This window comes from Botryllus schlosseri, chromosome 12 (assembly GCF_051294905.1).
Source record: "Botryllus schlosseri isolate E-star chromosome 12, Bs_hap1, whole genome shotgun sequence".
NCBI classification, from domain to species: Eukaryota; Metazoa; Chordata; class Ascidiacea; order Stolidobranchia; family Styelidae; genus Botryllus; species Botryllus schlosseri.
The window spans coordinates 22,693,299-22,708,377 of record NC_137247.1 but is presented as its reverse complement, the minus strand read 5'-3'; the positions used below and the strand labels follow the sequence as shown (position 1 = coordinate 22,708,377).

Here is a 15,079-nt window from a genome sequence, read left to right as displayed (position 1 = left end):
TGACCTGAGTTTGGAAGCACTGTTACAGTGCAAACGATTTAAGTCTATTCAACAGCCGTAACAATCAGCTGTTGAGCGTGTTTGTTAGACTTTTCTTTCTTTTTTTTTTTGCTTATTGGCACCGATTCCGATGGATACTGCACATTTTGTGGTTTCGTTTGATATTATTAACCTATGAAATCGTTAGGTTTTTCCTTTTTCTTATTGTTTGTTGGCACTGATTATACGTGGATGCTGCACATTTTGTGGTGTCTTTTGACAAACTAGCCCAAATAAAGCGTTTTTGTGACTAATTCGAGGCTGAAACTATCTATTTAGAGGACGATGCCAAAACTGCCAAAAATAAAAATCGAAAAATGCCAAAAATAAATTATTTTTGGCAGTTTTGGCATATGCCAAAAATAACACGGCCTGGGTATAGGGAATGTCACGGTCGGATTACACCTGGTTATGGAAACACGGCCGACATGTACAACGCATGCGTCATGGCGTTTCGGCCGTCCGTCGGCCGTGCATGGTAACGAAGTAAAAGAGCACAGTAGGCTATACGTCTTTCTGCACAGTATGGAGTTACACTCCGGCCAGACTGATTACCTGATTAGTGTAATCATTTTTGTCACGGGAATGTCAACACAGACAGTCTGACAGTCTGCTATCTCGGTTGCAGCCATTTCGCAAGGCATATCAAGTTAACGCAGTCTTAGCTTTATTTGTTACATTAGATATAGTTTTGGTTTACGTTGCCTTAATTTGTTGCAAACATGGCGGAATCCGACTACGAGCCTCCTCGCAAGTCGGCTAAACCTGGTTGCTCCAGTAATATTGATGAATATTTACATCAAGCGTACACAAAATCGGAGATGTCATTCCAAGAATTTTCTGAAGGTTAGTAGTGTACCTCTTTGGTAGTGCGCACTAGAATGCAGCGATTCCTGTAGCCTAGAGAGCTACCCTATTCTGTTTCTTCTTTGGGTGGACGAATTCAAAACACGGCGCGCCCATGTAGAACAATTATTTTGCACTAAGTCGGAATTGCGACGAATCCCGATTACTATGTCGGATACACTCTCTATCCCAACCATACGGCCAGTCAGACGAGTTCATCCCGTCTGTGATGTAATACCAAGTAAATTATAACGAGACTCCAATTACCTATAGCAGTGGTTCTTTACCTTTTTTCTTCCAGCGCCCCCTTTCAAAAATTATCGTGCTCCAGCGCCCCCCACCCAATATTCTAAGGACTGTAATTAAGACAATGGGTGAGAGGGAGGGCCATTACAGCACTTCGTCGGCCCCCCTAAAACGATTGTCTTGTGCACCCATAGCGTGATAAACCAAATTCATGAGGGCTTCGCCCCAAGAACCCCGTCGCGTGATTTCGATGGTCAGCAACGTTTATGTGGCCTGGTCGCCCTAGGAGCCAATATTCTCTATAATGCATGTATCTGAAGTAAGCACACGATTAAAAATTGGTATTTTGTCACTGGCTAATAATTTGCTCTGATGGATGTTATTTGTCCTGTGGGGTGCAGATTGCGACGACATGATAATTCGGCACGACTGATTTAAGTATCTATGGACAATTAGACTTATATACATCGAAGTTTACGCTCAACATAAGGGCAATCCTCTTCGGCTAAGGTTTTCTTGCTGACCACCTTTTTGACACATATTGTCTTCGTGCATCGTGGCGTGGTAATGGCCGCGGCTGAAATGCCTATTTCTATTTTCTATAATCATGCGTATTCTTTCGTGGGGAAATCGTCAAGACATGATGTTTAATTTATGTTCATTCACCGAAATAATTCAAGGCACCATTCGAGCTAACCGTTCGGGGGTTTGGGTTGCAGCAGTTTCGGTGTTGGTGAGCGGTCAAAGTTCAGTCGGTCTTTTTGGAACTTTGGTATTGGAAATATTTCGCGCTTTAATCGCGCTCGAGGACCATTCTACTATAATAACCATATAATAATTGTGTGTGATATATTCAGGGTCACATCAAGGTTGTTACGACAACAATAGGGTACGGTCTCATACCCTGTGGTTCGAACCCTCTCGAATTCACATCGGCGATTGGCAATACGGGGAAATTATTGGTATTGGATTTTGTCTTGGTGCTTTGTGTAACTATAAGTTAGTCAACTGAGAATGGGATGCATATATCTGCTCACATTTAATTTAGTACTGTACCCAGTTATTAATTTTAACATGAATGTATTTCAAACAAAGCAACTCATATTATATAGCGTTCATGTGAGCTCGTGAACCACAACACGAGATAGTATCATCATTTATGATACGGTGAAGAAATATTCAGACGATTTAGTTTTGTAGCTCTCAAATACAAGTATACTTAGGTATTCATTTCGTGCACAAAGCTTCAAAACTCAATTTTATGTACAAGGGCCTCTCACTCTCAATCAAACGTGATATACAGTGCCCCATTCTTCGATTTTCACACGCTGTGCGCTGGGGGATATAATACCTAATTCGAAACATTTTGTTGAAAATAACCCTAGCAAGCGTGATGGCAGTGTTTTAACTAACGGGAAATTGGCGATCTAAAAGTACGCGCAATTCGTTTTAGATGAATTCTAATAACCCACTACATTTATGACAACATATTTAGCAAACAGAGTCGCGTACCGCGACTAAGACTTTCAGGATTTGAAATGTTTTGTGGAATGTTAATTTGCTCTGCATACTCGATAAGGATATGTCTTACTACCACCTCATCTACGGCGAAGCCATTTTTCTTCAGCGCCCCCGTATCTCCCCCTGTGCCCAGCGCCCCTTTGGGAGCGCTGGAGCCAAGGTTAAGAACCACTGACCTAGAGCATTTATACCAAGATTTTCCATTTAATCCTACAAGATAGCACATGTCGAAATTGTTCATATGTCACACTTCGATGGCAGTGTTGTCTCGCACCTCTATAGCCACCAATAGTTGCGATTCTGTGATATTGTCGCCAAATTCCAAGGACGAATAGTTGAGACAGAGTGATGATTTCAAGGACAAATGAACTGAAAGCTAGCTATTCAGAGGATATAGGCCTGCAGTCAAAGCTATAGGCCTGCAGTCAAAGCTATAGGCCTACAGTGAGGACAATGAAGAATGTAACCCAGGCCGTAGTGGTAGTAGTGCTATAAAACTACTTGTTGAATAGGTACTGGCCAGGTAAAGCCATATGGCCCATTTCCAACCACCAAATGTAAACAGTTTGAATATGAGCCGCTTTCGGTAAAGGTGATTTTTCATGTATTCCACTTTTAGTGTGAGATGCTCGGATGAGGAGGCACCATCAATAGAAACACGAATGTTGATTTCAATATAATGAACCGTCTTGGAAGTATCCGTGTTTGCAAAAAATCTCCTTTTTTGTTCAGAATCCAATTCGCCCACCGACAATACCGTATCACGAATAAAACAATGGGAAAATAGATATATCAAGCTGATATTGTCGAGACCCACGGCCCAATACACATGACCATTCTTTCAGTGGTTAATAACTGTATTGAATTTTACCAATCTGATTGTTTGCGTATCAACATGTCGGTAGAATAGCCACAATGATTCCAAATATTACATGTTGTAAATAGCAGGGGCTAGTAAACTGGGGTAAACGAGCAAGTCGGTTTTTAAGGCACAGTGGCAATTTTCTCCCATTGCGATATTAACATTTACGACCCAAGCTAGAAAAAGTGCAAACTTGCTAAATACAGATTTAGTGCTTAAGCCACTAATGTAGAGAATATCTGCTTATCGCTATTCGCGGCGACGACAGTTTTCGGTAGCCTACTCACGATCTTCTGATTGGTTCTTCCAAAATCAGTGTCGTTTGCTTATGAAGGCTATTTAATTAGCGCTATTCAATTTTTCGTGCTTTGTTTGTGCAATTCGACAAGCAGACTATGGTTTGAGGGACGACCGTTGCTCACTGTGAAGTGGATTTTCTGTAAAAATAATTTGGTATTGCAAGACACAAAGGGGTCACTTTCGACAAGCCACTAAGACATCTACATCTATGTCTATCTTCTGAAAAATTAGCCATTGCCATTTCGATAAAATTCAATGCAAATATTGCAACCCCCATTAGCGCGTGAGACGCAAATTATAATATCTTGGCGTCCAACTTAGGATTTTAACTGGTTAAGCCAGTGGTTCTTGACCTTTTTCGCCTCCTGAATCCCTTTGGCCGACATCTGGGCCAAAATCCCCCCGTAAGAAGATGTTGCCAGGTGACTGAAAAAAGGTGCTTTTTAACGCACAACCTTTTCTTGACTGAGCAATATATGCCCAAACACATTCAGATATGATCAACCTACGGCGAATGAGGACCGCATTTCGCTTTGGTAATGTACCACGGGCAACTTTCGTATCAATTACACTGGTCAACACAGTTTTTGTTGACTTTGATCAGACAATTGATTTGGACTAACTTTTGGGCGCTGAATTCAAAATCGACCTTCGTTTTTCTCTATCACGTCAAGTTTTTGGGTTAGGCAAAACCCACATAATAGCACTACTTTTAATATTTTGTGTTTATTGTATAAAACGTTTCAAAAACTACAACCAGTCGAAAGTAAATCATTAGACTTCAAACAAACATTTGCACTGCTTTATTTGGTTGATTTGAACTGATATTGCTTGTACAGGACAAATAAAGTGCGAGTTTCAGGGTCCAAATTCACGCTAATAACCCATAATTCATTAGGTTGTCTAGCTCGATACTCGAGCAATAGTCAGCTCACATATGTAAGCTCTACTCTGGTATCTTATCTCCATAATCTTCAGATGTTGGGGGACATATTCTCCTTGGCCATCTCTGACTATTTTAAGGTTTTCAGGGAAATTATTAACTAAGATATTTTAGTTTTTTTTTAAATGTCTGCTGTCCGACATTACCATGTGGCAGCGGCACATGTGTATCAGGGTTGCATGTGCTGTGCATCCTTATTGTCTGAAGAACAAAGAAAACCCAATATTTCAAAACTTACACATACGATCCAATCGCACTCGTGAAATTGCAACAGTTCTATTGCTCTCAGTCTTCGTGGATTGGGTGTGCAATTGTTACTGCACCAAAGACGTTGCCATTTTGGAGAATGCCACACTTTACGATCCTTTATGAGCTACATATGGGCATTTGTCATTTGCTTGAGTTCTAAATTGGAATTCCCAACTCCTCCAGTAATCCAAGGTGACAGTATATCATGCCAATACCAGTATCACAGCAATACAAAAAGCTACCGAAAGTAGGCCGACGAAGAAAAGGCTGATTCTCCTGAGCGAAAGTGAGATACCCTCTCTACCTTGCCAAGTAATCTTTCTCACTTCGTAAGAATGTTAAAAGTTCCGGAAATTTCTATTCCAAGTCCCAAAGCCTATGTCAGATCAATAACTTGTGTTGATGAACTACTCTACATTCTGAATCATCTTCAATTTCAAAATCTACATCATTAGGCCTGCCATCCCTAAAATCTTCATCTTGATCCAAATTATCGAGCATATAGCAGTTTGAAGTTACACTGGATAAGCTGAATGGGGCATTGGACCTATAGCTGATAGTGAATGTGATGTTGATTTTTCTTGCCATATGCTGCAGTTTGCATCAAATATGTGTGTGAAATATCCTCGGATGGTTGCATCCTCTAACCAAAAATGGGAGAAAGCATCGGCCTAGATCGATACCACTAGCTTTTTTGTAATAATTAAATTGAACCCTTGGATAGATAACTTATTATATGGTGGATTTTTATATGGTATGGACAAGTAATATGGCTAAATTCGTGAAAATTTGCATATTTTGGGCATATGTCGTAGAGCAAAAACTTGACGTGATAGAAGAAAACCAGTGGCATTTCTGGAATCAGCACGCGTAAATTAGCCTTAATCATGTGCAAAATCTAAATCAACGAATTTTTTGTTAAAAATTGTTGCCTAGTGTTATTTAACACTATGTGTACTGTGATTTAGAAAATAACTGAATCAGTAGAAACTAGGTCGTCAATTTCCGTTGTGGCAACATTGCGCTAAATTTGACCATTTTTTTTTACCTGTCGGATAGGTGCTTACGAAAAAGTAATCAAGTTTGCCTTTGATGGCTTCGAGTTGAATCGATGAATTTATTATGTCTTTCACGTTAGCTGAAATATTGGCTTAAAAAGGTAAATATTTTCACCGACGGCCATGTGCTGAAATCGCAGCAGCACAGTAGCAGTAGCAGTAGCGTAGTAGCAATTTGGTAGAGAGGCTGTTGCGTGCCCAATGAGCTCGTCTCGCGAGCCTCATGTTGTCAGGAGGTCGAGTTTCTACGGAAAGCATTTAAACATACATCTAGCTAAATATCCCCCAAAAGAATAATACGATCGTAAATAATTAGTTTCATACTCAACATTTCAACCATAAAAATCTGAAAACCGTGTGCTTCCGGCGTATCTTCCGATACAACCCTAAAGCCACAATCCCCCTTGAATATTTCGAAATTTCCGCTAACTTGGGAATCCCTGCCTGTTTAGGAAACATTGGGTTAAAACAGGGGATATTTTCAAGATTACAGGGTGAAATTTTCCTTAGCGCAAAACGGCTAACGCTACAAATAGGTACAATTTTTGAAAATATATTCAGTTATAAAGATACAGCGGCTACTTCGACCAGTTATACCAATTTTATTCATGATCATGACACAAACATATCCCAAAACCTATTCCTTGGCAACTTCTCCGGTCGGCGGGCCGGATATGGGAAAATGAAGCACTTTGTGGGCCGGATTACAGAATATATACATTAACCGCATATTTATCCACATATATGGGAAATATCGTATTTAATGTGAATGTAAGGTTTGAAGCATAGACACCAAAACAGTAGCCTATATAATGAATTTATTAACAGTAGCTGTTAAAGTCAATCGGACATCTGTGGCCGCGGTCAGAGTTGTCAACAAGTTCTTTGGACGCTGGCTACATGTAGTATGTAGAAATCCTCAGGAAAGACTGCACGTTAACATCAGTTATGCAATCTAAAAAAGACAGCAATAAATGTACCATTTTGAGACGGTAAACGAACTCCTTCTGTAGACAGAGCTTGGGATGATGTAATTTGATGAAGGTCGACCCCCAAGGCACACAGATGAAACTGTGAGCGGCCCTTTCTGATGACGCGAAATCTATCTTCCCGATAATATTTTGCACAAGCGGGATTATCCAACAAATGTTTGCCATTATCATATATTTTCTGGTCTACGATCGCTCAGCATCAAGCTTGAGCGGATTGGTCATGGGCGAGGTTTTCACCGAGCGTGATGCACGTTTTCTACGATTGCTGATATACAATGTTTTTTTTTTCAATTCTCTACTGGTTGCTGACGAGTGTCAGCCGAAAATATTCGGGTGCATTTCAATATGAATATACTATTCAATTGAACTTTCATATTGGAATTTCACTTTCACGGTAGAAACTCTCTGCGGGCCGGTCAAAATCCTTTCGCGGGTCGTATGTTGCCCCCCTCTTGGTCAAGGGATACGCTATACATGCATGTAAATCTCAAGGGGACGCATTCGAAAAAGTTTTGAGAACCACTGCTGTACAGGATTGATAATGAAGCTCTGTATGTCGACGTTAAGGACTCCTTTCGGATGGTAGCCAGAGTTGAAACGCAGCATTGGCGTAGGACTGGCAGAATGCGGCATATGAACAATGAAGATGTTTGAAGATTAGCTCCGTTGGGATTTTTCAACTACAATTATTCCTTGAGTCCCCATTTTGATATAAATATTCTACAAATACGGACAGGTAAAAGACGAACTGATTACTCAATAAACTTTATCAAATAAAGGATAGAAAAAACATGCGCAGTCGCAAACACTTCCCCGTTTGACTGGTCTCAATCAACGGAATTGCACCAATAAGTTAACGATCAGATCAGTCAGTACTCGGAGAAGCATACATCAATCTGAGACCGCACATGTCAGACGACTATCCATGTCCATGTCCACGTCGAATCGGAATCACGAGTTCTTTTGTGGTCGTGTAACATATTCCGTGAATCATGGGGTTTCGAGAGCGCAAAGAACCATGTTGCGACAAAAATCGTTAGATGGATCAGCCGATTGAAGTCATCAAGATAAGCGATTGGGTCCGTAATGAACTATATTTGGTAAAAAGGTGTACATATGATTCCATCCTCGACTAATGTTGCAGTCCCATTTCAATACGCGAAGGTTAAATGGTTAATGCCCATCGTATTTGCGCTATACAATCTCCAATACCACCGAGTCTAATAAATCACTTTAAATGGTAGGCAGGCGTTCAGCAACTCTACTAGTGATGAGAACCAATCACGTAAAAAGGGTAGAGAGGCTTTCAGCAACTCTATACTAGCGATACGAATAAGTCTCCTTCAATCGTACAGAGGCGTCCACCAACTCTACTAGTAATGAGAACCAATCATCTTGAATAGTAGAGAGGCGGGCGTCCAGCAGCTCTACAAGTGTTGGGAACGTTGCCGAGGTGTAGAATCAAACGCGGCTCCGACGCGAACGTTTGACCGAAGTGCTCGAGGACAGCTGTAGTTGTCGGAAGAATCGTGTTACTGTCGAAAACCTCGCTGATTATTGAGAATTTGAACCCATCGTCGCAATGCGAGGCGTCTTCAACGTCGTCTTTGGAATGATCTTGAATACGACAGCAAATCGAAACGATTACTCATCAAACGTCGAAAGACGAAAACTGAATAAGCTGAATGAAACTAGTCTCGATGCTCACAGCGGTAAACGTGGATTGTGGAATTTGTCAATCGTCCGTTCCGTTTGATGGCAACGACATCATTCAACCGAATGTACCGGCATAAGATATAACAGATTCGACGCGAAGCAGAGGCGATTAATCCATGATGGGCAGGAGAGTCCTGAATGTAGACTGAATGCCTGCGCCCGAACCATGGCGAATTGATTCTGGGCGACCACTGTTGCGAATTGTTTCGACGCGACACTCCGATGTAAATGAGTGCCGATTTAGCAGGCGTCGAATCCTGTCTGCTGCACTGAATCTGCTTCGGACTAGGCAAACCTTGCGCATCGTTCTCGTGTTCTTCCCAATCCAACCGAATGACCCTAGTCGAAGAATAATGTAGACCTGATATTCCGTTGTTACAAAGCAAAATTGCGCAATAGTGCTTGGCTTGCTCGCTCGTTGCTCGATGGAATCTAGCAAGAAAACAGTAACGAGAGCAATTTATACATGCTAAAAAGACAATTTAAAACAGTAATCAAACACTGAATTAGTAGCAGTAGAAACACGAAATACAAATAAGGACAGTTAAAAGACGAGCTGTTCCTCTAAAAACGCTATCAAATAAAGGATAGAAAAATATGGGCAATCGCAAACACACACAAAACGATAACGTCATACTCACGTTCACACCATCCCTAGTACGTAACAATTCCAACCATATTTTGGGATATATCATTCTCGTGAGGATGGTTGGTCATTGCGAAATATGTTGACGTGTTCATGTCTTACGTTGGAATTTGCTGAGCCCTTATACAGCAATAGAGAATTTGACTTGGTTAGTATATCATTTTCCCTTTTAACCCACATCCAAATTTGTTCTTAATAATTTGGCGTTTATCCTCCTCCCTTATTTTCGATCAATTTTTGACATAGAGGAAACAATGTTGCATACAGGTGAAAAGTTCTTAACTGCGCTTCCACACGAGATTAAGTGTTTTTTAAAGAGAGACGATCTCCTGGCGGATACGGAAGAAGACATATATTTTGCTTTGGATCGTTGGTACCAGAAAAATACGAAGGCGAGGTAAGATTAAGATGTCTTTCGTATATTTCGCAACTGGAAGACCCTGTACCGCCTTATCGGTCGGCGAGATTATGATAGTCGTCGTCTATTGCAATATTCCGATTACTTTCGTCATCGCAAGACGCCGCACCTATATAATATGTCATTTAAGATCTTTCATTTAAATATCACTTAAAACTATCATCGCATTGTCAATACTACTAATATTGAATTTGTCTCAAGAAAACAAATATGTATTTGCGTCCTTCAATACGCGTGCAAGGTATTGAGTGTCGAGAAAAAAACAGATATCATTAATTCCACGGGGTACATCGATTTCGTTAACATGGCCGGTCAATGGAGAACTAAACTGTTCATGCGTGTAATTACTATTATATGCGGAATCGTCACTCCAATGAATGGAAAGCGCTGGTTAGGTTGATACGGTCGATTCGAAGCGCATGTGGTTCACGCAAGTCAGTGTCGCTGACACATATCTGTATAATGGCATATATCACTCATAAGCAGGCCTGTTTATTTTTGGATTTCTCCAAAAATAACAAAAATAGCTTAGTTTTGGATGTTTTCAAATTTTATTTTTGGAGTATCTCCAAAAATAAGAAATAAAGGTGTTTTTAGACCTAATACTACTAGAAAACTTCGCCGAAAGTATGTTATTATTGAGTATTCAAATCCTCCAACACATCGACATCATCGTGCATCTTTATCAAACTTTCTAAAACATTCGTCACAAAGTGTTTGGCCCGGAGAATGTCCTCCAAAGAAAAATCAGTGAGACGCCCGGTCAAGACCAGGGCTGGGCAAAATCGAGAACATGAGTGATTCGATTCCGAATCACGTAATATGCTTCGAGTCGAGTCGAGTAATCGAGTATCACTCATTATGATGTTATAACAGAATGTAATATGCCAAAGTTCAAATACGTACCTTTTATGCCACCTCAAAGAACAATGCTTGTTATCCATCGTCTTAAGGATACATGGTATCTTTTCGACCATACCGATTTCATTGCACTTGGTGACAATGTTCTTGGATGATCATGACTTCGGAAATGTGCTGTTTCCAGTCACGTTCGTAGCTTTGTACTATTTTTTTTTTCAAGTTATGATATGGCAAATCAAGGTTTCAAGGCGTCAACGTGGAAAATTAGTATCGAAACTGTAATTCTCGTTGATAAATTAGCTTTCAGTGGCGAGGAGCGTATAATTTCAATACTCGAAAAAGTCGTCTTTTACTACTCGACTCGAATCATTAGAATTAATACTCGATTCAGATTCGAGTACTCGAATCATTGTGCCCAGCCCTAGTCAAGACCCTTCTCTCCCTTGATTTTCGAGAAATCAGCCTCGACCATCGCAGTTGGCGGAAACATAGAGCTTAGGGGTCCAAAGAACTATCGGATGGCTTCAAAGTTCCTAAACTCCTCAGTCTTCCAATCCTTTGCTCCTGACACGCGATCGTCGATAATGCGCTTGGAAATGACGCCCGTTTTGTAAGGGAGAGACAGGGCTTGGAATTGGGACTTCGATAGTCTGTACCTGCTCGGGAACGGTCGAGAACTGCACACCTCTGGCCAGAAATCCTTCTTTGCCGCGGGCGTCATTGTCCCATTCCTCAGCTGGGCACATAGCTCCAAGACGTTCGACCAGGCGCTAGAGATCCTTCTGTTGCTCCACTATCAGAAGGCCAAGTCCGTGAAGCTTCGTGACTGGGGTGCTCAGCTCTGTGGCCATGCGATCGAGGACATTTCTTGTCCATAGTCTCGAGGAGTTTGATACGGTGTCTATGAGTCAACCCAAGGATTCACCTTCTCCATTGACAACCAACGTGTGTCAACTGACTTGGAGCCCGTACTTTTTATCTCCTGGATCAAGTTCTGTTGCCGTCTGGGGTAGCCAAGCAGTCCCGTCATCGTGTGAACGAAGTAATTGTTGCAGAGGTGGCGGTATTCGGCCTGCGCCACAAGATCCAGCCCGCACCACACTCGCACGATTTCATACTCTGCCGCCTCTTCAATACTTATTCTCTCCCCGTCACTGCTGAAGCCTATGACCCTTTTAGCGTTTCGGCGACCCCTTCCCTCACACACATGTTGCTTTTTGTTGTGTTTTTATGAGTTTCCAGGTTGTTTCAAAAGTATTTACACTACTCTGACTCGTTTATTTCACTAAAAAACTTCTCCAAAAATAACAAAAGTTGCTTAGTTTTGGATGTTTTCAAATCTTATTTTTGGAGAATCTCCAAAAATAAAACCCAATATCCAAAAATCAACAGGCCTGCTCATAAGCCAATCAGCCAAGTACATCCTGTTGATCAAGTCCATGTTCAAACTAGAATCACATGACGGTTGACACGTCAAAAGTTGTTACGAAATGAATCTTATATTGATAGTGAAAAAAGAAAGACTATCCGCTTGCTCAATTATTTCCCCGTAACGCGTCGCCATTTGAAAAAAAAAGTAATGCTTGATTGCAAATATCATCGTTGAAAGAAGTCAAGCTTCATTGCAAATATCATTGTACCCGTCTAATGAGTTTTCATGTTTTGCTTTCAGAAAGATAAGATTTGCAAAAGCAAGTGAATTAATGACGAACGGTAGCATCCTAGGGACAACTTTCGCGGCGCGTTTGATTAGGATTCGTTGATGGTCAAACTCCAATGAATGAATATTGCGTCAACGACTCTCTTGCGTGTATGCCTTTTTGAATTTTGAAATTATGCGCTGCAATTTTCTGGTGACCGTGCCTACCAAGAATTCTTTTGGTGTCTAATGGTTTCAACCTGCTACGATGCCGTGTATTGAATTTTATATCGGCCGTATAAGATTGATATAACTCCTTCTCAATGTTAACCTCAACCCTCCCAACCTATATCCATATCTTGCAATAACGTGCTCAACTATATCAAGTAAGCACTCATATACGACCTGCTTCCAAATTAGCAATACGAAATGAATTTTCAGCACCGCAAATGAGCACTATCGTATCTCAATAGCATGAAAAACGGAAATGTTCCGATGTATCTCGAAGTAATATGTAGTTGCAAATCTTCTCCAGCAAATTATGACTGGCCAACAATTTTTTTTATGAGTGCCAAAGATATTTTAATGGTTTGTGGGTATTTTGGGGCTGCTGAGTCTGGAAAATGACATTTGTTTCTTTGAATTGGCTCTATTTTCGGAGGTAATAATATTTTTTATATGAAAAAAAGAGAAATCGTTAACTTTAGTAACTGCCAAATGTGAACAGAAGTATCAGTAACATGCTCATTGGAAATGTCTCTTGAGCCGATGCAACACTTATTTTGGACCAGATACTCCATTATGTCTATTTGATATTGTAGCATCTCAATACTTCAGAAAAAATATAATGAAAACACCCCATTATTGAAAGCACCCCATTTTGTACAGCGCAAGTTATGTCTCTGCAGGCTATATACAGTATGTTGCTATACTGTATATCTATACCGTTATGAGTGATTTCCTCAGCTTTCTGCAAACTGTACAGTACAGTATCACACAGTAAACCAGGCGATGGGAGTGTAACAGTAAAAGCATCATTCTGATAAGCTGCAGTTACTTTTATTGCTAACCAGAAGTACAGTGTCGAGTACTACCTTCAGTTATGACATGACATCACTATCTCATTTTATAGCTATGGCGTGGTTCTATATTTATGTAAGGTGCTTTGCCACCTTACTGAATGAACTTCGAGCGTTACTAAAAGCAGTGCTTGTGCATTGACGTCAGCTGTTTTTGTTTACTGCTGGCACCGCCTAATTTTTGCTTGATCATCACATGGAATATGATTCCCGTTTACACGGCTGCCTGTGTTAACGATTGAGTGTTCAGCAATATCGCTTCAGAACTGGAAGAACATAGTAGGCACATGCTTGAAGACAGATGTAGACTCATCAAGGTTGTAGAAAAGGAGAATTTTACCTACGTCAAAATTGGGTATTTTTAGTATCTCAAAAAATAGAGTCAATTCGAAATACCTAAAGTCATTTTTGGATCCAGAGACATGCAAATACCGTTAAACCTCTGAATATTTCTTATCACCAAAATTTGTGTTGACCAGTGTTATGTATAGCGAATGGATCGAGTTCGGAATAGTGAGCCTCCATGAGTCGATGATTATATTGATATTTTACATCCATGTTCATAAATAACGAAATTTGAACATTTTTTCACCCAGCCCCATCAATTTGCATAATAATTAATCAAAAATACAGCTCGTAAGGAAAGGTGAGGCACGGGCGGGTCGTGCCTCACCTGCGCCGCCCGTGCCTCACCTGCGACAATGCAATTCAACATAAATAGCTCGGAATTCATAATGGCTGATATCAATCAATTGCTATCGTCACACTGATTCCGAAAATCCAAATTTTAACGGTATCAGCGCACCGAAACTCGTCCAAAATTTCCAACGAAGGTGACATTCGGCTTTATTACAGAAACTGCCATCGCAGAGAAACGATGGTCAGGTGAGGCACAAACAAATCTGCCTCATGCATTATTCGCTAACAATTAAACAATCGCAGCACAGTGAAACGCGCTATCGATGTCAGAATAACAGTCTTGTAGGAATTATACAGTAGCGACGGCCAATGCGGAGCAAATACATTCCCTTACTTATGTAGCTGTTATGTGTTTTCCATCCATTGCTACGTTAATTTGTGGTATGTGACAGCTACTTGCATATGCTGCATTGTCGTTGTTTGTAGTCTTTATGCTGTATTCAACTACAATACCTATAACCCTTGATTGTGGTATGTGATAGCTAACTTACATAGCCTGCGTTGCCGTTGTTTGTGGTCAGTGGTGCCACTCATAGTGTTTTTACACTAGATCCAGTGTATTCGGCAAATCCAGTGTTTTTACTGAAAAAATATTATCATTAATTATCCGTAAAAACTTGTCCATTTAGCACAATAGCGTCCAGTCCTACATGTATTGTAGAATGTGGAATTGCAACGGCTGTCAGTGTGCAAAGAAAATGCTCTTCTATAACCCGTTGCTGTTCTTATTCGCATTTTGGGTCTCTTTATCGGGTACTTTACGAGCGTGCGTGTTTGCATGCATGTGTGTGTGGGTGTGGGGGGGGGGGTCTGTGCCTCACCGGCCAGGAACCTCACCGCACGTCACTGTGGGCAAAATACTTTTTCACGAGCCGGATGAAATCGTCTGGCCAACTAGTCCTGTAGAATTTGGTCAAGAAATGGGTCAACCTATAAAAATTTCTTATAGAGACGTATTATATACT

The 15,079-nt window shown here is 40.8% G+C and overlaps 1 protein-coding gene across 1 annotated transcript in view; it reads left to right on the top strand.

Moving 5' to 3' along the window:
* The first annotated feature begins 671 nt into the window (after positions 1-671).
* The window catches only part of LOC145452952 (kelch-like protein 24), a 36,771-nt gene continuing 22,363 nt past the window's right edge, over positions 672-15,079 (top strand). Inside the window, exons 1-2 of the mRNA XM_080331079.1 lie at positions 672-885; positions 9,686-9,815. Of these exons, the coding sequence (XP_080187205.1) occupies positions 762-885; positions 9,686-9,815 (254 nt within the window). The 5' untranslated portion in view covers positions 672-761. The remainder of the gene's footprint in view (positions 886-9,685; positions 9,816-15,079) is intronic.